This window comes from Oncorhynchus mykiss, chromosome 26, assembly GCF_013265735.2.
Source record: "Oncorhynchus mykiss isolate Arlee chromosome 26, USDA_OmykA_1.1, whole genome shotgun sequence".
Classification (NCBI taxonomy): domain Eukaryota; kingdom Metazoa; phylum Chordata; class Actinopteri; order Salmoniformes; family Salmonidae; genus Oncorhynchus; species Oncorhynchus mykiss.
This window is the reverse complement of record NC_048590.1, coordinates 30,568,903-30,596,275: the sequence shown is the minus strand read 5'-3', so window position 1 is coordinate 30,596,275 and position 27,373 is coordinate 30,568,903. Positions and strand designations below refer to the sequence as shown.

General features: G+C 41.8%; 1 protein-coding gene across 2 annotated transcripts in view; it reads left to right on the top strand.

Annotated features, from left to right (window-relative positions):
• The window catches only part of LOC110506621 (chromodomain Y-like protein 2), a 47,768-nt gene that overhangs the window by 8,473 nt on the left and 11,922 nt on the right, over window positions 1-27,373 (top strand). For both annotated transcript variants that reach the window (XR_005039796.1, XM_021586369.2), the window contains exons 2-4: window positions 2,139-2,793; window positions 18,040-18,257; window positions 27,160-27,332. Coding sequence is in view for 1 of the 2 variants with exons in the window: in XM_021586369.2 (XP_021442044.2) it covers window positions 2,139-2,793; window positions 18,040-18,257; window positions 27,160-27,332 (1,046 nt within the window). In the remaining variant the exon portion in view is untranslated. The remainder of the gene's footprint in view (window positions 1-2,138; window positions 2,794-18,039; window positions 18,258-27,159; window positions 27,333-27,373) is intronic.

Below are 27,373 nucleotides of genomic sequence, written 5' to 3'. Positions count from 1 at the left end.
CGGCAATGGAAACCCATTTCATGAGATCCCAACGAACAGTTCTTGTGCTGACATTGGTTCCAGAGACAGTTTGGAACTCGGTAGTGAGTGTTGCAACTGAGGACAGACGATTTTTGCCTGCAGTGTGCTCCAGCACTCGCCAGTCCTATTCTGTGAGCTTGTGTGGCCTAACACTTTACGTCTGAGCCATTGTTGCTCTAAAACGTTTTCACTTCACAATAACAGCACTTACAGTTGACCGGGGCAGCTCTAGAGGGCAGAAATTTGACGAACTGACTTGTTGGGAAAGGTGGTATCCTATGACGGTGCCACATTGAAAGTAACTGAGCTCTACAGCAAGGCCATCCTTCTGCCAATGTTAGTCTATGGATTGCATGGCTGCGCAATCTTTGTCTATGGAGATTGCATGGCTGTGTGCTAGGTTTGATACACCTGTCAGGAACAGGTGTGGCTGAAATAACCAAATCCACTAATTTGAAGAGGTGTCCACAACATTTGCATATAATGTCTAAGTTGTTCATGAAGTTCGAATATACAGTGTGTCTTTATCTGTGCTAGAATAGTCTGAGATGTTAAGTTTGACTCTATTTTGGAATGGAGATGGGGTATGCTGCCCTGACGTTCCCAGCTCTCTGGAGTAGGTACTATTGGGCTGCTTGAGTAGTGTTAATATAGAGCTGAGGAAGAAGAAGTGATTTGTGGTTCTCTTTGTAGCTTATACAGTAAGTGTCTATATGGCAAAACCAAATGATTTGGTCAGCTTTGAAACAGATTCTTCCCCTTTAGAGATCCTTCTGTTTAGTCAGGGAAGTGTGTGTGTGTGTGTGTGTGTGTGTGTGTGTGTGTGTGTGTGTGTGTGTGTGTGTGTACTATTCCACTGACATCTACTCTTTATCAGTACATTTGCGTTCCTGTGCCAGTCCTTCTGTGTCGGAGCCAGGCTGGAATTACTTCTATTGTTGGTCTTTCTGTTTGTGTGTGTGCTGTTCTTATTGAGTCTGTCTGTGTCAGTCTATACTTTTAAGGTTTGTGCTTTGTATTATTTGTGTATTCCAGATATAGTCGCTGAACATTGAACACTTCCTCGTTGGTAATGGACTTGTTCAGTGCTGCCAAACATTGTCTCCATCATTACCAGCTCTCCTGAGTCTAATTATTGTGCTTTTGACAATATGTCAAAAACACCCTGCCTGTCTGTTACACAATGAACAAACTAGACTGTAGTGGAGGCATTATAATCACACATTTTTTTCCATGTTTCTAAAACAATGAAATCTCTCGAGTGAATGAGAAAGTGGCCATTGCTTTCAGACAGCAGTTTGGAGTCACACTTCTCACATGTTTATAGGCACGACATGGCTTTCACCTCTATAAGTGATTATTAAAGAATTTGACAACCCTGTTTGTAAGCTTTCAAATGATATCAAACCCAGCTGTTTATCTTTTTTCAGTGATGAAAACATGGATGTCTCATGGTAGGGTGGGTATGCAAAAGGGGTCAACTTTGAGCACTGAATGTTTTGGCAATTATGTCAAGCAAGTCATTTTCTGACCACTTCTACCATGGGCAAACATGCATGGAAGGTTTCATGCAAATCAAAAGTGGGGCAGTCAGAAAGTTATAGAATTATTACCCTTATGCCAAAATGCTCAGTCTGTCAGCTCCACGTTTTACATTATTGAAGTTAGAAAATTTGAAATGTACCACTCTGACTTGCTGATCAATCCTCTCTCATCATCCACAGAACAGATATCTGGTTCATCTGTATTGGTGTGATCACAGTGCTCCTCCCATTGTTCCTCTCCTACATCTCCCATAACCGCTCTCTCTAACGCATGATGAGCGCTTGCCTATCAGCGCAGCAATTCCAGAACAGAATCACTGATAGACTGGTTATGCTAACATTAAAGAGGATAGATTCAAAGTGGAGCTCTAACCTGGTCAGACTTTATTTACATCCCTATTACACATACTTACTAGAGAATGTCATGGTGACAGGTGGTACAAATGATATCATGTGCACATTTTTGAATGAATCACCAAGGAACTGATAGGTATTTATTAGGCAAGGATAATGTCATTGAATTGTGATCATGTCGTTTGAAATACTGACTCTTTCTTGATTTTCTCCCTCTAGGTGGAGCGGATCATGGACAAGCGGCGCAACAAGAAGGGCAAGTGGGAGTACCTGATCCGGTGGAAGGGTTACGGCAGCAAGGAGGACACCTGGGAGCCCGAGCACCACCTGCTGCACTGTGAGGAGTTCATCGACGGCCTGCATCTGCACACCCAACACAAACAACCCAAACCCCCTAAGCTGCCCCCCGGGACCGCTGGGGGACCAGGGAGGCCAGGAGGGCCACCAGGGGGAGTTGGACCACACCTCCTATCTGCCCCAGACACCCCGAGAGCACGAGCAGAGGCACGTAAGAAGAAAAGGACTAGTGTTAGTCCAGGGGCCGGGGTTAATCCTGGGGCAGGAGTAAGGGAGGGCATGGGTTTGGGGGTTGGTACTGGAGCTTCTCAGAAGCAGAAGAAGGTGAGCGGAGGAGGAGGAGGGGGTGGGAAGCATGTCTCTCCACACAGGATGACCAAAGCTATGCCGTACAAGGTTCCTCCGGGGGGACTGCAGTTTGTGCCCCCGGTAAGGGCCCCTCATAACGGCCTACAGAACGGAGAGATGGACCCTGTCCTGTACAGGGCAGCAGCCAGGACACACAGACTGACCCATGACACGGAGAGGGTGATGGGGGGCGTGGAGACCCCCGGGACACCACTGGTCAATGAACCAGGTAAGTGCCGCGCTCTGAATGGTATATATACACCTTATTATAGATAGCAGGGTCATGAGTTTGTCCTGGACAAGTGACCTAGCCAGAAAACATTTGTGCCCCTAGCTATTGATTGAATGAACATGTGCAGTGATCTCTAGGATTTCTAGTAGGATTGATAGACAGGGGGATAGACGGAACATTTACATCACAGCTTGAGGTGATGCTGGTTTGTTCAGTCAGCTTGCTATCTTGCCAATATGCCAGCCAGTCGGCTTACATAATAGCCCAGTGGAAATTACATTGTTATATTGTTGTTGTCATTTTTCGTTTTCACTCAATTCCGATTCAATGTAGTTTTGTTCTCTATTGAATTACAGTGATTCCAGCGGGATGGGAATATTCATTTGAAATAGAAACACGCTGTATCCTGGACAGTTAGCTACATGCCATAGTGGATTTGGTAAACCAGGTTGTGTCTCTGCATTGTACCAGATGTAGATGAGACAGCCAGAGGATGCCTCCGTAACCTATAGTTGAATGCATGCTCTGGGGTCCTTATGGTTCAGTATTGTACTACTGACAGTGGTGATAAGGACAGTGAATTTCACTCCCGGGTCACAGTCCAAGACTAGTCTCATTGAGTTAATGATTATATTTATAAAGTCCTTTCCACCTCTGCCAGGGTCAAATCACAATGTGTGGAGGCTGTTTGTCATCACATTTATAGTTAGATTCTTCTAAATTTGTCTGGATAGACTGGATGTTTGTCAGTGGTAGTATTTTATGATTTTGTTTTAGTCCAATACCCAAGCAAATCAGTGCCAGGTGGCAAATTTAACACATTACAGCATACTGATGATATACTGAAAGCAGTTAATGGCCACATTACCACAGTGTGTTACACTTTACAACACAGTACTATTGTACACCTCATATTTATGTTAGGTGTGAATCATGTTCTGTAAAGCATTTTATTGTTGCTGTTAGTTCTCTAGTAGGACTCAGGATAAGCTGGAGCCCTTCGCCACGGTAGAGCTGTGAAGATGTTGAATAATGTTCGCTTATCTGACTAGAACAAGACATGGAAAGTCACTCCATTGATCAAATCAAATGTATTTATATAGCCCTTCGTACATCAGCTGATATCTCAAAGTGCTGTACAGAAACCCAGCCTAAAACCCCAAACTGCAAGCAATGCTGGCTTACTGGGGCTCTCTCATGCCGTCCCTGGAGGGGGTGCGTCACCTGAGTGGGTTGATTCACTGATGTGGTCATCCTGTCTGGGTTGGCGCCCCCCTGGGTTGGCGGAGGTGTAGAAGCGCAGTGGCTAGGAAAAACTCCCTAGAAAGGCCAAAACCTAGGAAGAAACCTAGAGAGGAACCAGGCTATGAGGGGTGGCCAGTCCTCTTCTGGCTGTGCCGGGTGGAGATTATAACAGAACATGGCCAAGATGTTCAAATGTTCATAAATGACCAGCATGGTCAAATAATAATAATCACAGTAGTTGTCGAGGGTGCAACAGGTCAGCACCTCAGGAGTAAATGTCATTTGGCTTTTCATAGCCGATCATTAAGAGTATCTATACCACTCCTGCTGTCTCTAGAGAGTTGAAAACAGCAGGTCTGGGACAGGTAGCACGTCCGGTGAACAGGTCAGGGTTCCATAGCCACAGGCAGAACAGTTGAAACTGGAGCAGCAGCACAGTGAGGTGGACTGGGGACAGCAAGGAGTCATCATGCTAGGTAGTCCTGATACATGGTCCTAGGGCTCAGGTCCTCCGAGAGAAAGAGAGAATTAGAGAGAGCATTCTTAAATTCACACAGGACACCGGATAAGACAGGAGAAGTACTCCAGATATAACAAACTGATCCTAGCCCCCCGACACATAAACTACTGCAGCATAAATACTGGAGGCTGAGACAGGGGTCAGGAGACACTGTGGCCCCATCCGATCATACCCCCGGACAGGGCCAAACAGGAAGGATATAACCCCACCCACTTTGCCAAAGCACAGCCCCGACACCACTAGCGGGATATCTTAAACCACCAACTTACCATCCTGAAACAAGGCCGAGTATAGCCCACAAAGATCTCCGCCACGGCACAACCCAAGGGGGGCGACAACCCAGACAGGAAGATCAGAGTCAGTGACTCAACCCACTCAAGTGACTCACCCCTCCTAGGGACGGCATGAAAGAGCACCAGTAAGCCAGTGACTCAGCCCCTGTAATAGGGTTAGAGGCAGAGAATCCCAGTGGAGAGAGGGGAACCGGCCAGGCTCCAGTGCCTTTCCGTTCACACTCCTTGGCCAGACTACTCTCAATCATATGACCCACTGAAGAGATGAGTCTTCAGTAAAGACTTAAAGGTTGAGGACGAGTCTGCGTCTCTCACATGGGTAGGCAGACCATTCCATAAAAATGGAGCTCTATAGGAGAAAGCCCTGCCTCCAGCTGTTTGCTTAGAAATTCTAGGGACAATTAGGAGGCCTGCGTCTTGTGACCGTAGCGTAGGTGTAGGTATGTACGGCAGGACCAAATCAGAAAGATAGGTAGGAGCAAGCCCATGTAAAGCTTTGTAGGTTAGCAGTAAAATCTTGAAATCAGCCCTTGCCTTAACAGGAAGCCAGTGTCGTGAGGCTAGCACTGGAGTAATATGATCACATTTTTGGGGTTCTAGTCAGGATTCTAGCAGCCGTATTTAGCACTAACTGAGGTTTATTTAGTGCTTTATCCGGGTAGCCGGAAAGTAGAGCATTGCTGTAGTCTAACCTAGAAGTAACAGAAGCATGGATTCATTTTTCTACATCGTTTTTTGGACAGAAAGTTTCTGATTTTTGCAATGTTGCGTAGATGGAATAAAGCTGTCCTTGAAACAGTCTTGTTGTGTTCGTCAAAAGAGAGATCAGGGTCCAGATTAACGCCGAGGTCCTTCACAGTTTTATTTGAGACAACTGTACAACAATCAAGATTAATTGTCAGATTCAACAAAAAATCTCTTTGTTTCTTGGGACCTAGAACAAGCATCTCTGTTTTGTCCAAGTTTAAAAGTAGAAAGTTTGCAGCCATCCACTTCCTTATGTCTGAAACACATGCTTCTAGCGAGGGCGATTTTGGGGCTTCACCATGTTTCATTGAAATGTACAGCTGTGTGTCATCCGCATAGCAGTGAAAGTTAACATTATGTTTTCGAATGACATCCCCAAGAGGTAAAATATATAGTGAAAACAATAGTGGTCCTAAAACGGAACCTTGAGGAACACCGAAATGTACAGTCGATTTGTCAGAGGACAAACCATTCACAGAGACAAACTGATATCTTTCCGACAGATAAGATCTAAACCAGGCCAGAACTTGTCCGTGTAGACCAATTTGGGTTTCCAATCTCTCCAAAAGAATGTGGTGATCGATGGTATCAAAAGCAGCACTTAAAGTCTAGGAGCACGAGGACAGATGCAGAGCCTTGGTCTGATGCCATTAAATTGTCATTTACCACCTTCCCAAGTGCAGTCTCAGTGCTATGATGGGGTCTAAAACCAGACTGAAACATTTCGTATACATTGTTTGTCTTCAGGAATGCAGTGTTGCTGCGCAACAGCTTTTTTTATTTTTTATTGAGAGGAATGGAAGATTCGATTTGCGTCAAACATACGAAGAAAAGCCAAAAGCAGGCATGCTTGTATTACACTTGAACAGTGATTTTTGCAGGGCACATATTTGTCTGAAACCCTGGTAAAAAGCATAAAAAATCTGTTTCCACAGAAACCCTTTGTGTCTTTCCACAGATGATTATTGTTTTCCAATCCAGAGTCACTTAGACCCCAGCTGAAAGACACAGCAATGGGCTCATAAATGTGACCTGTTTCAGGAAGCTAGGCTTATGTCGTACGTCACTACTTCACAGGAGACGCATTTGAATGTAATCGTTTTATTTTTATAAAATTCATTTTTTGACAGAAATGCCTCCCGGATTATGTGAGCTTTCATGTGTCTTAATAACAAACTTGTAAGCCATGTGTAAATATAAATACAATAGTTAAATTACTAGCCTAGTTGGTTTAGCCACAGAAAAAGGCAGGAACCTGCCCGCTAGCCATGATTGGCTGAGATAATGGCTGGGCTTGACATGCCGAGAGATGAGTTTGGATTGGTCTGCCATGTAGCATGCTTCTGTCTATAACATGAGCTGCTCAGTATGTGAAGATAATCCTTGGAGAACTGAAAAAGTGTTGCTACTAGAGGTTGACCTATTAATTAGGGCCGGTTTTTAATTAGGGCTGATTTCAAGTTTTCATAACAATCGGTAATCTGCATTTTTCGACGCCGATTATGGCCGATTACATTGCAATCCACGAGGAGACTGTGTGGCAGGCACCTGTTTACGCGAGTGCAGCAAGAAGCCACGGTAAGGTGCTAGCTAGCATTAAACTTATCTTATAAAAAACAATAAATCTTAGCATAATCACTAGTTAACTACACATGGTTGATGATATTACCAGTTTAACTAGCTTGTCTTGCGTTGCATATAATCAATGCGATGCCTGTTAATTTATCATCAAATCACAGCCTACTTCAACTTCGCCAAAAGGGTGACAATTTAACAAAAGAGCATTCGTGAAAAAAGCACAATTGTTGAACAAATGTACCTAACCATAAACATCAATTATTTTCTTAAAATCAATTCACAAGTATATATTTTTTAAACCTGCATATTTAGTTAAAATAAATTAATGTTAGCCAGTTAATATTAACTAGGGAAAATGTGTCACTTCTCTTGAGATCAATAAATGCAGAGTCAGGGTATATGCAGCAGTTTGGGACACCTGGCTACATAATTATGACATAACATTGAAGGTTCTGCAATGTAACAGCATTATTTAGATGGTTCCGTATTTCACTGAAAGAATAAACATTTTCTTTTCAAAATGATAGTTTCTGGATTTGACCATATTAATGACCTAAGGCTCGTATTTCTGTGTGTTTATTATATTATAATTAAGTCTATGATTTGATATTTGATAGAGCAGTCTGACTGAGCGTTGGTAGGCAGCAGCACGCTCGTAAGCATTCATTCAAACTAGAGGTCAACCGATTAATCGGAATGGCCGATTAGTTAGGGCCGATTTCAAGTTTTCATAACAGTCGGTAATCAGCATTCTTGGACACCGATTGTGGCCGATTACATTGCACTCCACGAGGAGACTGCGTGGCAGGCTGACCACCTGTTATGCGAGTGCAGCAAGGAGCCACGGTAAGGTGCTAGCTAGCATTAAACTTCTCTTATAAAAACAATCAATCTTCACATAATCACTAGTTAACTACACATGGTTGATGATATTACTGGTTTATCTAGCTTGTCTTGGGTTGCATATAATCAATGCAGTGCCTGTTAATTTATCATTGAATCACAGCCTACTTCGCTGAACGGGTGATTTAACCTCTCAGGGATATGTGGGACGCTAGCGTTCTATTCTATTATCTGAGGGTAGCACCTCCGTAAACAAAGACAGAAAACATATTTCAACCCTGCAGGCGCGACACAAAACTCAGAAATAAAAATATAAATCATGTTATACTCACAGACATGATTCAAACAGTTTTAGAAACTTCAGAGTGTTTTCTATCCAAATATACTAATAATATGCATATCTTATCTTCTGGGGATGAGTAGCAGGCAGTTGAATTTGGGCATGCATTTCATCTGGATGTGAAAATACTGCCCCCTGTCACCAAGAAGTTAACAAGCGCATTCGCGAAAAAAGCATTGTCGTTGCACCAATGTGTACCTAACCATAAACATCAATGCCTTTCTTAAAATCAATACACTAGCATATATTTTTAAACCTGCATATTTAGTTAATATTGCCTGCTAACATGAATTTATTTTAACTAGGGTAATTGTGTCACTTCTCTTGTGTTCTGTGCAAGCAGAGTCAGGGTATATGCAGCAGTTTGGGCCGCCTGGCTCATTGCGAACTGTGTGAAGACCATTTCTTCCTAACAAACACCGGAATTAATTTGCCAGAATTGTACATAATTATGACATAACATTGAAGGTTGTGCAATGTGATAGCAATATTTAGACTTAGGGATGCCACCCATTAGATTAAATATTTGTTTTCAAAATGATAGTTTCCGGATTTGTTTATGACTTCAAGCCTATAAATTCCTGAGATTAGGCTGGCAATACTAAAGTACCTATTAGAACATCCAATAGTCAAAGGTATATGAAATACAAATGGTATAGAGAGAAATAGTCCTATAATAACTACAACCTAAAACTTCTTACCTGGGAATATTGACGACTCATGTTAAAATGAACCACCAGCTTTCATATTCTCATGTTCTGAGCAAGGAACTTAAACGTTAGCTTTTTTATATGTTACATATTGCACTTTTACTTTCTTCAACACTGTTTTTGTATTATTTAACCAAGTTGAACATGTTTCATTTATTTGAGACTAAATTGATGTTATTTATGTATTATATTAACCTTTCTGATCTCCCCATCCCGGATCCGGGATCGTGAATACAGACTCAAGCTCATTACCATAACGCAACGTTAACTATTCATGAAAATCGCAAATGAAATAAATATGCTAGCTCTCAAGCTTAGCCTTTTGTTAACAACTGTCGTCTCAGATTTTCAAAATATGCTTCTCAACCATTGCAAAACAAGCATTTGTGTAACAGTATTGATGGCGAACGTAGCATTTAGCGTAGCATTTAGCGTTAGCATTCAGCTGGCAACATTTACACAAAAAAACAGAAAAGCATTCAAATAAAATCATTTACCTTTGAAGAACTTCAGATGTTTTCAATGAGGAGACTCAGATAGCAAATGTTCAGTTTTTCCTGAAAGATTATTTGTTTAGGACAAATCGCTCCGTTTTCTGCGTCAGGTTTAGCTACGAAAAAACCCCTGTATCCAGGATTGTGTAAATCTATCAGCAAGCTCATTAGCATAACACAACGTTAACTATTCATGAAAATGGCTAATGAAATGAAATTAATCTATTTGCTCTCAAGCTTAGCCTTTTGTTAACAACACTGTCATCTCAGATTTTCAAAATATGCTTTTGAACCATAGCTAAACAAGCATTTGTGTAAGAGTATTGATAGCCTAGCATTGCATTAAGCCTAGCATTCAGCATGCAACATTTTCCACAAAAAAACATAAAAGCATTCAAATAAAATAATTTACCTTTCAAGAACTTCAGATGTTTTCAATGAGGAGACTCTGTTAGATAGCAAATGTTCCGTTTTTACAAAAAATATTATTTGTGTCGACTAATCACTCCGTTTTGTTCATCACGTTTGGGTAAGAAAAAATAAAAAATAAAAAAGAAAAAAAAGTCATTAAAACGCTAACTTTTTTCCAAATTAACTCCATAATATCGACAGAAACATGGCAAACGATGTTTAGAATCAATCCTCAAGGTGTTTTTCACATATCTATCGACGATAAAATCCATCGTGGCAGTTTTACTTTCAATTCTGAAGAAATGGAACGCGCATGGACTTACTGATTACGCACACAGGACACCGGGCGGGACACCAGGTAAATGTAGTCTCTTATGGTCAATCTTCCAATGATATGCCTACAAACACGTCACAATGCTGCAGACACCTCGGGGAATATACAGAAAGCGCAGGCTCATTCCTGGCGCATTCACAGCCATATAAGGAGACATTGGAACACAGCGCCTTCAGAATCCGGGGCATTTCCTGTATGAAACATCATCTTGGTTTCGCCTGTTGCATTAGTTCTGGGGCACGCACAGATAATATCTTTGCAGTTTTGGAGACGTCAGAGTTGTGTCTTTCCAAGGCTGTCAATTCCATGCATAGTCGAGCATCTTTTCGTGACAAAATATTGTGCTTAAAACGGGCACGTCTTTTTATCCAATAATGACACAGCGCCCCTATAGGTTCAAGAGGTTAAGTTAAAATAAAAGTGTTAATTCAGTATTGTTGCAATTGTCATTATTATTACAAATAGATATATACAAATCGGCCGATTTTAATCGGTTTCAGCTTTTTTTGGTCCTCTAATTATCGGTATCGGCGTTGAAAAATCATAATCGGTCGACCTCTAGTTGCTACTGCTCAAAACAACATTTCTGCCCTGAATTTATCAGGTGCTATCGACAAAGATCAGTGGGAAAAAGTTGTGATGGACTACTTTCTGCACACGGTCAGTGTGAACTGGAGTGACTTGACACAATGCGGACCAAAGGAGTTGTACAAACAAAACAGAAACACAGGACAACTTATTTAGTCAGCTGAAGGGATTCCAGAATGCTTTGAAGAATTCATCCATGTTTACGGGTCTAGCTACATTTTCAGATATTATACTTTTCTAATTTTGTCAAAACAGTTGTTTTCATTGCAAGTGAACTGTTAGCTAGCGAACATTAGCTTGCTGGCTCGCTGGCTAATGTTGCGTGTATGATCTGTGTAGTAATATTATTTGTAGTAATATTATTTGTATCTCAGAAAGCCTTTTGCATTGCTAGTTATAGCCTAATGTTAGCTAAATAGCTAACAATGAACCTAACGTGAACTAACTCACTTTTGTACATTGCGCTGGTCCGTACAATTTACCTTATTTTAACGCCCCAAAAACGTAATACTTCCAGATCAACTGTAATATCAATACCATTGTAAAGAAAAACTTCTCCCCTTTCCAACAAAATCAATGACGAGACCTTCATGATTCAAGAAGGCAATGAGCTCCGTCTGTTTAAAAAAAAGGGGCGGGTGGGGAAGTGAAACCTGCTGCGTGATAGTGAGAAGGTGAGATGTCGTGATAGTGAGAAGGTGAGATGTCGTGATAGTGAGAAGGTGAGATGTCGTGATAGTGAGAAGGTGAGATGTCGTGATAGTGAGAAGGTGAGATGTCGTGATAGTGAGAAGGTGAGATGTCGTGTGGGGAAACGGCTTTTTTCACTTGATCTGTCCAACTTATCACCTCATCACCTCTAAAATGTAAATAAAACACTATGAAGAGTTTATATAATGTGTCATTACATACCTATTTGAAGGTTTGGGGCGATTTTGAATCGGGTTTTTAGGGCGGTGCTAAAGTGATCTTCAGAAGTAAACAGCAGCTTTTGAGAGTCATGATAGCTTGCAGTGATGATGCAAAAATTGACTAGGTATTCCTCTTACCCTGTCCCTTTCTTGTTTTTAAATGGTGAGGGAAGTGCTACACCTGGTGGAGAGAGGGTGTAAGACAGAATTAGTTGCTTTATGTGTGCTGTACGTTATGTCATGACACGTCACAATTTAACGTACAGCGTCAGGAGGGGTCAGTTTTTTTTCTCTATAGAGCCATTACCATGTCAATCAACGCTTGAATAGATATGTAGTTCACACCCCAGATTTTGATGTCAACACAGTTGCTACAATCCCATTAGTTTTCATTGCAGCCTTGTTTGAATGTCGCGGTTGCGCAAATTTGTACTGAATGGGGTTAGTCACTGTTAGTTGGTTAGCTTTAGCTACCTGCAGAAACATACTACAGCATTTCATGCATGGTGGCTAGCAATGACAATCAGTTTGTATTGCTAGTAGTATGGTTGGGATTATGATTCATTGTTTACCTAGCTAGCTACATGTCTAAACAAAAGACTTCGCCAGATTACATGACCCATCAAGTTAGCCAGGTGTGTCTGGGGGTGAATACGGCCATCTATTGCATTTCATAAACATGTGTACATGTCTAGACAATAGTGACCCATCCCAGCTAGATGTGACTGGTGGGAGGTTAAAGCATTTCTTTCACATGACCCATCAATTTAGGTATCTCAGTAAGCATCATCTAATAATTATAACATATTTATACAACATTTTTATCTGAACACTTTCTGTTTTGATATTGCTACTATGCAAATATACAAGTAACCATTTCACTGTACTGTTTACACCTTTGTGTTTGATATAGTGTGTGTTTACCAAAGACGGTAATGTGAACAACAACATTACCTGCACCAAAGTCAGATTAGTATATAGGCAAAGGACTACATAGTGTATTGTTACCTGGAGTTTTTCCTTATTGTAGGCTACTACATTCACCACTTTTAGTCTGGAAATCTTTGGGTCTCTACTACAATACCTTACTCACTCTGTTTAGCACATGGCCTCGCATGTGAATCTCTAAAGAGATGGGTGGGGCTAAAGGTTAAGAGGGTGTGAACGATAATGAATAGGTGTAGACAAAGAAGAGCTCTACCGTAGTTGTACCAAAACATTCAAGGGACATTTCCTCAAAAGTGAGGTTACAAGTTTAACTTTCAAAGCATAATTACTTTCCCGTTGTTCCTCATCTGCAGTGTATGATATACCATTTTGTAGCTGTGAATCACTACTTTTGTCCAACATAAAAAACACCATTTCAAATTTTGCCACATAAGACCGAATCGAGGTGGTCGGTCACAAATGAGCTACAGTCCCTTATGCTTTGCATTATCGTCTCTACCTCTGTCTATCGTGAAAGCAGGACAGGGTTGACGTTTTAATGTCATCAATCTATATACATCCACTATACGGATTCATTAGTGTCACTTTGCCTTCATAGAAACATTTGCCTCAATATGGTCCCATCGCAACGAGTGTAATAGTTTATTGGTCGAGTGATAACCTATGATGTCTAAGATAACCGAGGAGAAATGTCTGTCACGCTTACAGCTAGCCTTGGAGTCTAACATCTGGCTGGGGTCTGGGGACTCTGAAAGGCCTACCTACCCCTGAGGGATCAAGCCAAGGTTTGAACACGGTTTGCCAGCATTTACACTAGCTGTCACGACTTCCGCCGAAGTTGGTCCCTCTCCTTGTTCGGGCGGCGTTCGGCGGTCGACGTCACCAAACCATTGCCGATCCACTTTTGATTTTCCATTGGTTTTGTCTGGTCTTCCATCACACCTGGTTCCAATTCCATCAATTACATGTTGTGTATTTAACCCTCTGTTCCCCCCATGTACTTGTCCGTAATTGTTTCTTGTAGTGCTTGTGCACGGTATGCTGGTGATTACAGGGTTTTGTTTGACCCATTTATTGTATTGTTCTGTTGACGGTGGTTTATGTTGATTAAACGACACCGTTGTAATCAGTTTCCGCTCTCCTGCGCCTGACTTCTCTGCCGCCAGTACGCACCTCAGTACACTAGCTCTTTTCCCCATGGTCAAGTCAGATCAGAAACATTTGTTGTGATAAAATATATTTGTAGGAATAGAATTCATTATCATTGTAGTTGCTAATCTCTCAATGGGTCAAGTTATGTTTGCCTTGGTCAGTAACTAAATGTTGGTCCCTGTTTGGTCTTCTGTGATCAGCAGTGCTTAGTAATTGTTCTATGTAGACCTGTAAACAAAATGAGTCACATTGTCTCTCTTTGAGGATCATGGTCTTCCATTTGAATGTTGTCACAGCCATAGTTTACCCCAGACTGGGGCCTTGGTGTGAATCCATTCTCTCTGCTCATTTGCAGTCATTCCTCTTTCATTGACTTAGAGACTAATAGAATCGAGATGGGGTCTGATTCAATAGTTATGATAAGTTGACAAGAGAGCAGCATGCAAAATGGGGATGTTGCCTGATGACAAAGAAAATTGATATAGCCTTCTCACTCTTTCAAGGGAGTATTTTAAGAAAGAGTCTGAATAGACATGCAAACAGAGCAATATAGATGATAGAGGTCGACCGATTATGATTTTTCAATACCGATACCGATTATTGGGGGACCAAAAAAAGCCGATACCGATTAATCGGCCGATTTAAAAAAAAAAATAATAATAATATATATATTTTTTTATGTATTTGTAATAATGACAATTACAACAATACTGAATGAACACTTATTTTAACTTAATATAATACATCAATAAAATCAATTTAGCCTCAAGTAGATAACGAAACATGTTCAATTTGGTTTAAATAATGCAAAAACAAAGTGTTGGAGAAGAACGTAAAAGTGCAATATGTGCTATGTAAGAAAGCTAACGTTTCAGTTCCTTGCTCAGAACATGAGAACATATGAAAGCTGGTGGTTCCTTTTAACATGAGTCTTCAATATTCCCAGGTAAGAAGTTTTAGATTGTAGTTATTATAGGACTATTTCCCTCTATACCATTTGTATTTCATTAACCTTTGACTATTGGATGTTCTTATAGGCACTTTAGTATTGCCAGTGTAACAGTATAGCTTCCGTCCCTCTCCTCGCTCCTCCCTGGGCTCGAACCAGCAACACAACGACAACAGCCACCACATCGAAGCAGCGTTACCCATGCAGAGCAAGGGAAACAACCACCCCAAGGCTCAGAGCGAGTGAAGTTTGAAACGCTATTAGCGCGCGCTAACTAGCCGGCCATTTCACTTCGGTCACACCAGCCTCATCTCGGGAGTTGATAGGTTTGAAGTCATAAACAGCGCAATGCTTGACGCACAACGAAGAGCTGCTGGCAAAACGCACGAAAGTGCTGTTTAAATGAATGTTTACGCGCCTGCTTCTGCCTACCACCGCTCAGTCAGATACTTAGATACTTGTATGCTCAGTCAGATTATATGCAACACAGGACACGCTAGATAATATCTAGTAATATCACCAACCATGTGTAGTTAAATAGTGATTATGATTGATTGTTTTTTATAAGATAAGTGTAATGCTAGCTAGCAACTTACCTTGGCTTACTGCATTTGCGTAACAGGCAGTCTCCTTGTGGAGTGCAACGAGAGAGAGGCAGGTCGTTATTGCGTTGGACTAGTGAACTGTAAGGTTGCAAGATTGGATCCCCCGAGCTGACAAGGTGAAAATCTGTCTTTCTGCCCCTGAATGAGGCAGTTAACCCTTTAGACATTCCTAGGCCGTCATTGAAAATAAGAATGTGGTGTTAACTGACTTGCCTAGTTAAATAAAGATTAAATAAATAAATAAACGGCAAATCGGCGCTCAAAAATACCGATTTCCAATTGTTATGAAAACTTGAAATCGGCCATTCCGATTAATCGGTCGACCTCTAATAGATGACCAAGTTTTTTTTCTTCGATATCAGTAATGCACATCCCAGCTCAACAGAAGTTAAATATTAAAATATTATTTGCATGTCTATTGTGTCACAAGCTGAGCTGGCACTTTCAGTACTACTGTGTGCACAAAAGCTGTCTCTGAATAAGTATTCCAGTGAATAGAGGTCGGAATGGCCGATTTAATTAGGGCCGATTTCAAGTTTTCATAACAGTCGGTAATCAGCATTTTTGGACACTGATTATGGCCGATTACATTGCACTCCACGAGGAGACTGCGTGGCAGGCTGACTACCTGTTATGCGAGTACAGCAAGGAGCCACGGTAAGGTGCTAACTAGCATTAAACTTATCTTATAAAAAACAATCAATCGTAACGTAATCACTAGTTAACTACACATGGTTGATGATTTTACTAGTTTATCTAGCTTGTCCTGCGTTGCATATAATTGATGCGGTGCCTGTTAATTTATCATTGAATCACAGCCTACTTCATCAAACGGGTGATTTAACAAGCACATTCGCGAAAAACGCAATACAATACACAAGTATATATTTTAAAACCTGCATATTTAGTTAATATTGCCTGCTAACATGAATTTCTTATAACTAGGGAAATTGTGGCTCATTGCGAACTGTGTGAAGACTATTTCTTCCTAAAAAAGACAGCCAACTTTGCCAACGGGGGATGATTTAACAAAAGCGCATTTGCGAAAAATGCACAATTGTTGCACGAATGTACCTAACCATAAACATCAATGACTTTCTTAAAATCAATACACAGAAGTATATATTTTTAAACCTGCATATTTAGCTAAAAGAAATCCAGGTTAGCAGGCAATATTAACCAGGTGAAATTATGTCACTTCTCTGTGTTCATTGCACACAGAGTCAGGGTATATGCAGCAGTTTGGGCCGCCTGGCTCTTTGCAAACTAATTTGCCAGAATTTTACGTAATTATGACATAGATTGCACAACCTTCAATGTTAACAGCAATATTTAGACTTATGGATGCCACCCTTTAGATTAAATACAGAACGGTTCCGTATTTTACTGAAAGAATAAACATTTTGTTTTCAAAATGATAGTTTCCGGATTTGACAATATTAATGACCTAAGGCTCGTATTTTTGTTATTATATTATAATTAAGTCTATGATTTGATAGAGCAGTCTGACTGAGCGATGGAAGGCAGCAGCAGGCTCCTAAGCATTCATTCAAACAGCACTTTCGTGCGTTTTGCCAGCAGCTCTTCACAATGCTTCAAGCATTGCGCTGTTTATGACTTCAAGCCTATCAACTCCTGAGATTAGGCTGGCAATACTAAAATACATATTAGAACATCCAATAGTCAAAGGTATATGACATAGAAATGGAATAGAGAGAAATAGTCCTATAAAAACTACAAAACTTCTCACCTTGGAATAGTGACGACTCATGTTAAAAGGAACCACCAGCTTTCATATGTTCTCATGTTCTGAGCAAGGAACTTAAATGTTAGCTTTCTTACATGGCACATATTGCACTTTTACTTTCTTCTCCAACACCTCCAACTGCATTATTTAAACCAAATTGAACATGTTTCATCATTTATTTGAAGCTAAATAGATTTTATCGATGTATTATATTAAGTTAAAATAAGTGTTCATCATTGTTCATTCAGCATTGTTGTAATTGTCATTGTCATATATATATATATATATATATATCGGACATTTTTATATATATATATATATCGGACATTTTTATATATATATATATATCGGACATTTTTATATATATATATATATGTGTATGTATATATGTGTATGTATATATGTATATATATATGTGTGTATATATATGTATATATGTATGTATATATGTATGTATGTATGTATATATAAATATGTATATATAAAAAATGTCCGATTAATCGGTATCGGCTTCTTTTGGTCCTCTAATTAACGGTATCGGCGTTGAAAAATCATAGTCGGTCGACCTCTACTTGAGATGCACCATGTCGTTAAAAGGAAAGTCTCTAAATTAGGGTGCACTGCTCCGACTCCTGATGGATCCTCAGCTCATCACGCAGCTCATCACTCATCACGCACTCTGCCCATCACGCACTCTGCCCATCACGCACTCTGCCCATCACGCACTCTGCCCATCACGCACTCTGCCCATCACACACTCTGCCCATCACACACTCTGCCCATCACACACTCTGCCCATCACTCACTCTGCTCCATATGTTCCAACAGGCGCCACACTCTCCAACGGTGAGGTGAATCTGCACAGCTCTGTGAAGAGGAAGCTTGGAGACGACAAAGGCTACGTGTTCGACAAGCGGCTGAGGTACAACGTGCGGCAGAACGAGACCAACTGTCGATTCCGTGACATTGTCGTCAGGAAGGAGGAGGGCTTCACGCACGTGCTGCTCTCCAGCCAGACGTCTGACAACAATGCACTAACACCAGAGGTAGATTCTTTGACACACAGAAATAGGACTCATAAGCCTTTTTGAATAATTCAGTACCTAGTATTTTCTTCCCTTGTATGTACTGTTGTACCGGAGCACTACATAATGTATATGTCACTATGCATTGCCTCACATTGTAAATGAGTAACAATGTGACTCGACTGAATTACGGCCCATCGCAGACTATTGTGTTATGTGATTTCTAAGGATATATAGGAAGATTCTGACAGAGAAATGAATACCTCTCCGATGGTGTTACATTTTGCTGCCAAAAGCCTTTTATTGCCTTGACATAAAACTCAGCGTAGAATAGTTTTTTTTCTATTTGTATTACACACTGAGAATGGGAATGGATTGTGTTTGTGTAAAATGTGTCTTTTGTCAAAGTATGCCTTCACAGTGGTTCTCCGCAGTACTTTCTTCACTTCAAACAGCTGTACTGGGTGGCTCAAACGCCGATCCATTACGTAGCGTTAGTGGCGGTGAAAAAATGTTGAGAGTCGATACGGGAGAAGCCCCACTTCCTCTCAAATGACACTGGTGCCCAGTTATCAGCGGGTCCTTAACTGATCATTACCATTGCTGAAAAGCTGGTATTAATTGACCAATTAGTTCCTCTACTGCTCTGGCTGTCCACAGTACTGGAGGCTTTGTCCTGGCTAACTCACAACATGGCTGCAACAACTAGGGCCAATGTTCGTTCAATTTACATTTTCACACCCTCAAAAGAGCTTATGTCATTGGCGACTTTTACTGTAGAAAACTGCCATGAGCTACCAGAGGAGCTCTAGTGATATGCAAGATTCCCTTGCACAAAATCCTTCTGCTTAAGTGTGGAATACGTCTTACTCATCCACTCTCAAGTGCTGTATTTTCATACTGCTCTTCTATGATATAATTCCATACATTTCCGAGCTGACTGGTCCCCCTTTAGACATCTCCCAAGAGAAGATGTTCTATCTGTCTTTGTGTGCGTTTGACTGACAGCTGATTTGCTTATTTCCCCAGGCATCAAGCTATTAATGGCAAGCAGTTGTATGCTGTCATGTATGAGTCTGACACGTCCCTATGCATCCCAGTAGGCCATGACATAATTATATGTTTGTATTGTAAATCAAAGCAAATTTGATTGATCACATACAGATGTTATTGCAAGCAGATACTTAGCGACAGCTGTCTCACTCTTAGCACCTCTCGTCTTCTCCATGTGCTCGCTCCCTCAATCACTCTCTTACCCTCTCCCCACCTCTTGGACACTTTCTTTCCTTTTACCAAGCCTGTAGATGATCATTACTCTGTATATGGAAATGCATATTTAACTGGCTCTGGAGTGTGCTTGTTCTTACACAAGGTCATATGCAACCCAGTATTTTTCATGGAACATTTGCCCTCTGAAATAAGGTTTATGAAATCAATAACTTGCTAGAGTCCGTTAACATTCAAACAGAGCCTTCAGAAAGTAATCACGCCCTTTTTTCACATTTTGTTGTTACAGCCTGAATTTAAAATGGATTATACAGAGATTTTTTTGGTCACTGGCCTACACACAATACCCCATAATCTACATTTTGGAATTATGTTGAATAAGTCTGGCCGGACATCTGATTTGGGAAACTTATTGTAAATTGAGAAATTGTGTGACTCAACTGAACAAAAATAAGAATAAATTGTAAAATGAAACCCAAATAAATTACAAAGTATGATTTTAATTGAAATTATGGGCAGAAAGACTGATTCAACTCAATCTTTCATTGAATCAGATGCCTCGTTTTTCACAAAACCGTTTGATGTTGCCAATTACTTTTAAGGTGGAGTGGCCAGACGGAAGCCACTCCTCAGTAAAAGGCACGACAGCCTGCATGGAGTTTGCCAAGAGGCACCTAAAGGAAACAAGATTCTCTGGTCTGATGTTACCAAGATTTAACTCTTTGGCCTGAATGCCAAGCGTCACGTCTGGAGGAAACCTGGCACCATCCATACCGTGAAGCATGGTGGTGGCATCATCATGCTGTGGGGATGTTTTTCAGCGGCAGTGACTGGGAGACTAGTCAGGATCGATGGAAAGATGAACGGAGCAAATTTCAGAGAGATCCTTGATGAAAACCTGCTCCAGAGCGCTTAGGACCTCCGACTGGGGCGAAGGTTCACCTTCCAACAGGACAACGATCCTGAGTACACAACCAAGACAACACAGGAGTAGCTTCGGGACAAGCCAAAGCCCAGACTTGAACCCGATCGAACATCTCTGGAGAGACCTGAAAATAGCTGTGCAGCGACGCTACCCATCCTACCTGACAGAGCTTGAGAGGACATGCAGAGTAGAATGGGAGAAACTCCCCAAATACAGGTGTGCCAAGGTTGTAGCTAAATACCCAAGAAGACACAAGGCTGTAAACGCTGCCAAAGTAGCTTCAACAATGTACTGAGTAAAGGGTCTGAATGCTTATGTAATTGTTTTATTTCAGTTTATTTGTAATCATTTGTAAAAATGTCTAAAAACATTTTTTTTGTCATTATGGGGTATTGTGTGTAGATTGATGAGGAAAACATGTATTTATCAATTTTAGAATAAGGCTGTAACCTAACAAAATGTGTAAAAAGTCAAGGGGCCTGAATACTTACCGTATGCACTGTATATCATGCATGTATGTATTGATGTCATAGAGCACTAGTCAATCATTGCGTTTTTTTGAGTCTCGGTCTATGCAGTATTTATGTGGAACCCCCACTGGGGGAGACCATTATTCCATGAACCCTGAGGTCGTCTGGAGCCTCCATAACACTGCCATCACCCCACTCACTGACCTTAACCCATGTAATCTGATTACTAGGGCAGGGACAATACCGGTATCTCAATATTTTTTCCCATGGCAAAAATGAAAACACGAAGCAGATCAAAGTCTTTGGTCATTTAAAAACCTGCTGTATGTAAAATAGTGTGCTATAGTTAAATAAATAGATGTGGCTCTGGATGACAACACAATAATGTTTGTTTCCAATATTAGGGCTGTTTTCCTAAAGAAGTTAAATCCGCTTCGTGTTTTGTTTCCTTTCCACGAACACTAACGAGTGTCGCGATACTGGTATAGTCCAATCCTACTGATTACCCCCTGACCCAAATGAACCAGTCTCCCAGTCAACTCAATTTAACATCTCCTACACACTGCGTAAACCCTCCTGAACTTCAGCCGGATGTGGTGTGTGTGCGTGCCTGCTCCTGTGTGTGTGTGCCGATGTCAGATTAATTTATCCGGCTCAATTAAACCTGCGGACAGACGGACAGGGCAGGAGAGTGATACTGACACAACTGGAAGGGGGTGGGGCTGGCATAGTAGGCTGTCTGTAGCGGTGGTGAAGACACTGCAGCCAAACAGTGTCATTCAGAAGCCCGCCCTGTACACAGGCCCTGCCTGGGAGCCATTTCCAGGAAGCAGCGGGGGGCATCCACAACAAATTGGACTAGAACCATGTTACATGTCAGCTCCCTGAGAAGGAAAACTACACCGCATCAGGGACAGACTGTGTGTGTATAGTGTAGAATGAATAATGTAAAGGTGAACCATGCATATATATTGTAAAAGCAAAATGCATGTGTATGCAATACGTGTGTGTTAACTTGTCAGCGTGTGCTTGTGCGTCCTTTGCGTGTGGGTGTGCATATATGCATGTCTGTGTGTGTGCTGTGTGCATGTGTGTTCGCACTGTGCTTGTGTTCATGTGTGTGCGTGTGTGTGTGTGTGTGTGTGCTGCCCTAGGCTTGGCTTCTGGGCCGTGTGTCTTTCCCCTCCATGCAGCGTCTGTGTGGATTGAGGTCAGCGGGCTAAGCACCCCTCCACAGAGAGCTGTCCACCAGGGGACACGGCGTTAGCACGCTAAAGGCAGGTAACCCTCCTGCTAGTACAACTTAACTCCCTCAGAGGGATATAGGAGTTATGAAGGAAATAATACTGGAAATGGGAACTCACTATAGCTGCTACAAAGGAAACCCCTTTTGACATCTAATGAAGCAGTGTTTTTCATGATTTCTGTTTGTGACAACTCCCTTTCAGCCCTTCCTCAACTCTTCATACAAGCTAACCACTTCTTTGGGATTTGAATTGGTATTTTATTAGGATCCCCATTAGCTGTTGCGAATGCAGCAGCTACTCTTCCTGGGGTCCACACAAAACATGTCATAATAAAGACATTAATAGACAGAACAGCTCAAGGACAGAACTACATATATTTAAAACATCACACACAGCCTACATCAGTACATACACACACAATATCTAGGTCAAATAGGTGAGAGGCGTTGTGCCATGAAGTGCTGCCTTTTTATACCAGGTTTGCTGTTCACTTGTGCAATCTGAGATGAAAGGGAGTTCCATGCAATCATGGCTCTATATAATACTCTATGTTTTCTTGCGTTTGTTCTGGATTTGGGGACTGTGATAAGACCCCTAGTGGCATGTCTGGTGGGGTAAGTGTGTGTGTCAGAGCAGTGTGTATGTTGACCATGCAAACAATTTGGATTTTTTTTAAACACAGTGTTTCTTATAAAAATAAGTGTTGCAGTCAGTCTCTCCCCTACTTGTAGCCAAGAGAGACTGGCATGCATAGTATTGATATTAGTCCTCTGATTACAGTGAAGAACAGGACATGCTGCTCTGTTCTGGCAGCTGCAGTTTTTCTAGGTCATTCTTTACAGCACCTGACCATATGACTGAGCAATAAGGAAGATAAGATAAAACTAGAGCCGGCAAGGCGAGCTTTGTGGAGTGGGGATCCAAAAAAGCAGAGCATTGCATTATCACTGACAGACCTCTCCCCATCTTTACAACCATTGAACCAAAATGTTTTGACCATGACAGTGTACAATCCAAGGTAAAAACCAAGTAATTTAGTCTTGCTCAGCAGACCCATTATTCTTTATCAGATTCAGCTGAGGTCTAAAACTTAGGGAATTCACAAAGTATTCAGACCGCTTGACTTATTCCATATTGTTACATTACAGCCTTATTCTAAAATGGATTAAATAGTTTTTTCCCCCCATAAATCTACACACAATACCCCATAATGACAAAGAAAAAACAGGTTTTTAGACATTTCTGCAAATGTATAAAAAAAATGGAAATATCACATTTACATAGGTATTCAGACCCTTTACTCTGTTGAAGCACCTTTGGCAGAGATTACAGCCTCAAGTCTTTTTGGGTATGACGCTACAAGATTGGCACACCTGTATTTGTGGGGGGATTCTCCCAATCTTATCTGCAGATCCTCTCCAGCTCTGTCAGGTTGGATGCGTCGCTGCACAGCTATTTTCAGGTCTTTCCAGAGATGTTCGATCGGGTTTAAGTCCGGCTCTGGCGAGGCCACTCAAGGACATTCAGAGACTTGTCGCAAAGCCACTCATGCATGGTTTTGGCTGTGTGCTTAGGGGTCATTGTCTTGTTGAAAGGTGAACATTTTTTGAATGGGGCATGCTTATTTAAGATGGTGAGGAAAGCACTTTTAAAGAATAACCAGGCATCCTCTACTGACGGAATGAGGTCAATATCCTTCCAGGATACCCGAGCCAGGTCAATTAGAAAGGCCTGCTCACTGAAGTGTTTTGGGGAGTGTTTGACAGTGATGAGGGTTGGTCGTTTGACCGCAGACCCATTATGGACGCATTCAATGAGGCAGTGACTGCTGAGATACTGGTTGAAGACTGCAGAGGTGTATTTAGAGGGCAGGTTGGTCAGGATGATATCTATGAGGGTGCCCGTGTTTACAGATTTGGGGTTGTACCTGGTAGGTTCATTGATAATTTGTGTGAGATTGAGGGCATCTAGTTTAGATTGTAGGACTGACAGGGAGTTAAGCATGTTCTAGTTTAGGTCACCTAACAGTACGAGCTCTGAAAATAGATGGGGACAATCAATTCACATATGGTGTCCAGGGCACAGCTGGGGGCTGAAGGTGGTCTTTAGCAAGCGGCAACGGTGAGAGACTTGTTTCTAGAAAGGTGGATTTTTAGAAGTAGAAGCTCAAATTGTTTGGGCACAGACCTGGATAGTATGACAGAACTCTGCAGGCTATCTCTGCAGTAGATTGCAACTCCGCCCCCTTTGGCAGTTCTATCTTGTCGGAAAATGTTATAGTTAGGGATGGAAATGTCAGGATTTTTTGTGGCCTTCCTAAGCCAGGATTCAGACACGGCTAGGACATCCAGGTTGGCAGAGTGTGCTAAAGCAGTGAATAAAACAAACTTAGGGAGGAGGCTTCTAATGTTAACATTCATGAAACCAATGCACAAAATGCTTATTTCTCTCAAATGTTGTGCACACATTTGTTTACATTCATTTTAATGAGCATTTCTCCTTTGCCAAGATAATCAATCCACCTGACAGGTGTTGAATATCAAGAAGCTGATTAAACAGCATGATCATTCCACAGGTGCACCTTGTGCTGGGGACAATAAAAGGCCACTCTAAAATGTGTAGTTTTGCCACACAACACAATACCACAGATGTCAAGTTTTGAGAGTGTGTGCAATTGGCATGCTTACTGCAGGAATGTCCACCAAAGCTGTTGCCAGAGAATGTAATGTTCATTTATCTACCATAAGCCACCTCCAACATCATTTTAGAGAAACTTGTGGGCGAGCGGCTTTCTGATGTGACGTTGTGAACAGAGTGTTCACAACGTCACATCAGAAAGCCGCTCGCCCACAAGTCGCCGTGGTCTGCAGTTGAGGCCATTTTCTCTAAAATTATGTTGGAGATGGCTTATGGTAGATAAATTAACATTACATTCTCTGGCAACAGCTTTGGTGGACATTCCTGCAGTCAGCATGCCAATTGCACACTCTGGGGTTATGGTATGGGCAGGCATAAGCTACGGACAACAAACACCATTACATTTTATCGATGGCAATTTGAATGTACTGAGTTAACGTGACGAGAACTTGAGACCCATTGTTGTGCCATTCATCTGCCACCATTACCTCATGTTTCAGCATGAAACAATGCATGGCCCCATGTCGCAAGGATCTGTACACAATTCCTGGGATGCTCTGGATTGACGTGCACGACAACATGTTTCAGTTCCCACCAACTGGGCAACATTATAAAGCAATTGAAGAGGAGTGGGACAACTTTCCACAGGCCACAATCAACATCCTGATAAACTCTGTTACATGATGCAAATGGTGGTCACACCAGATACTGACTGGTTTTCTGATCAACGCCCCTACTTTTATTTTAAGGTGTGTCGTGTCTTTGGCTATGCCGGATTAAGTGATATGACATGCTATTCTTTTTTTCTTTTTTATTTTTTTTTGTTTGTTGAATTTTACCCCTTTTTCTCCCCAATTTCGTGATATCCAATTGTTGTAGTAGCTACTATCTTGTCTCATTGCTACAACTCCCGTACGGGCTCGGGAGAGACGAAGGCTGAATGTCATGCGTCCTCCGATACACAACCCAACCAGCAAACAACCAACAAATTACAACTGCTTCTTAACACAGCGCGCATCCAACCCGGAAGCCAGCCGCACCAATGTGTCGGAGGCTACACCGTGCACCTGGCAACCTTGGCTCGCGCGCACTGCGCCCGGCCCGCCACAGGAGTCGCTGGTGCGCGATGAGACAAGGAGATCCCTATTGACCAATCCCTCCCTAACCCGGACGACACTAGGCCAATTGTACGTCGCCCCACGGACCTCCCGGTCGCGGCCGGTTACGACAGAGCCTGGGAGCGAACCCAGGAACTCTGATGGCACAGCTGGTACAGCGCCCTTAACCACTGCGCCACCCGGGAGGCCCCATGACATGCTATTCTATAAAATACTCTGTCTGTTCTTTCCTAGCCCGCGTTTGCAGCTGCTGTTGCTAACTCAACGGCTAGGAGGCATCACTTCTGTAGTGAACAAGAGTTCAAAGTTCATACCATTCGCAACCAAAGCTCACACTGAGGTTGGCTTAGTTCTGTAGTTGACATGTTAGTCCTTTTAACGCAGAGCTCACGTACTTGGAACAGGAGGTTACATTTTCATCAAGGCTTTATATAGTGGAGCGAGAAGGGTGTGTCTGAAAAGTTTTATAACCCATGTCTCTTCACAGGGGCGGGCCACTGATTGAGCAGAGCCCTAACCTTATGAAAACCCAAATCTCTCATTTGGAAGCTAAAATTACATTTAATCTTTTCACCAATAATTTTATATTCAAACATTTAAATTGAACAACAATTCCATGTGAATCCGGTAACTATAATGTGCAGACTTTCTACTGTAGAGTTTATGTCATCTTATCATTGATGAGAATGTCTCAGATGACAACCGAACTGACATCATATTCATTAAGTACCACCGCATATGTTCAATTGGTCGGATTACCAGAATATAGTTCATTTCCCCCCACCTTCTGATGTTCCCAGAATCTATGTTAACCAAAGGATTTTCAAATGTCACATCAGTAGGGTAGAGAGAGGAAAAAGGGGGAGAGGTATTTATGACTGTCATAAACCTATCCCCAGGCCAACATCATGACAGGTGTCTGTGACCAAGTCATGTAAAATCCATAGATTAGGGCCTAAGGAATTTATTTCAAATTACTGATTTCCTTATAACTCAGTAAAATCTTTGAAATTATTGCATGATGCGTTTATTTTTGTTCATTATATATTGATCTGATTGCTCAGTTAGATATAACCGGTTTTACCTGTCTCTAGCTGTAGATAAAGAAGGTATCCTACAGCTACTCTTGCGTGGCCTGTTGCGTGTACACACTCTTAACTTGTCTGTAGATCATGGGGGTAATGTACAGCAGGGCTCTGGTCTGATAGAGGGGGAGGAAGAGAGAGTTCAATCTTCTATCTCTCTCTCCCAACCCTAACTCCCTCTCTCACTTTCTCTTCTCCCTCTCTCTCTGTGTAGATAATGAAGGAGGTGTGTCGGGCTCTGGGGAATGCAGCAGCTGATGACAGTAAGCTGTTGCTGCTCAGTGCTGTGGGGAGTATCTTCTGTAGTGGCCTGGACCCGTCCTACCTGATAGGACGCCTCTCCACAGACCGCAGGAAAGAGAGCAGCCGCATTGCTGACGCTGTACGGTAAGAGAGAAACATAACCTATAGCTACACATACACAGAAA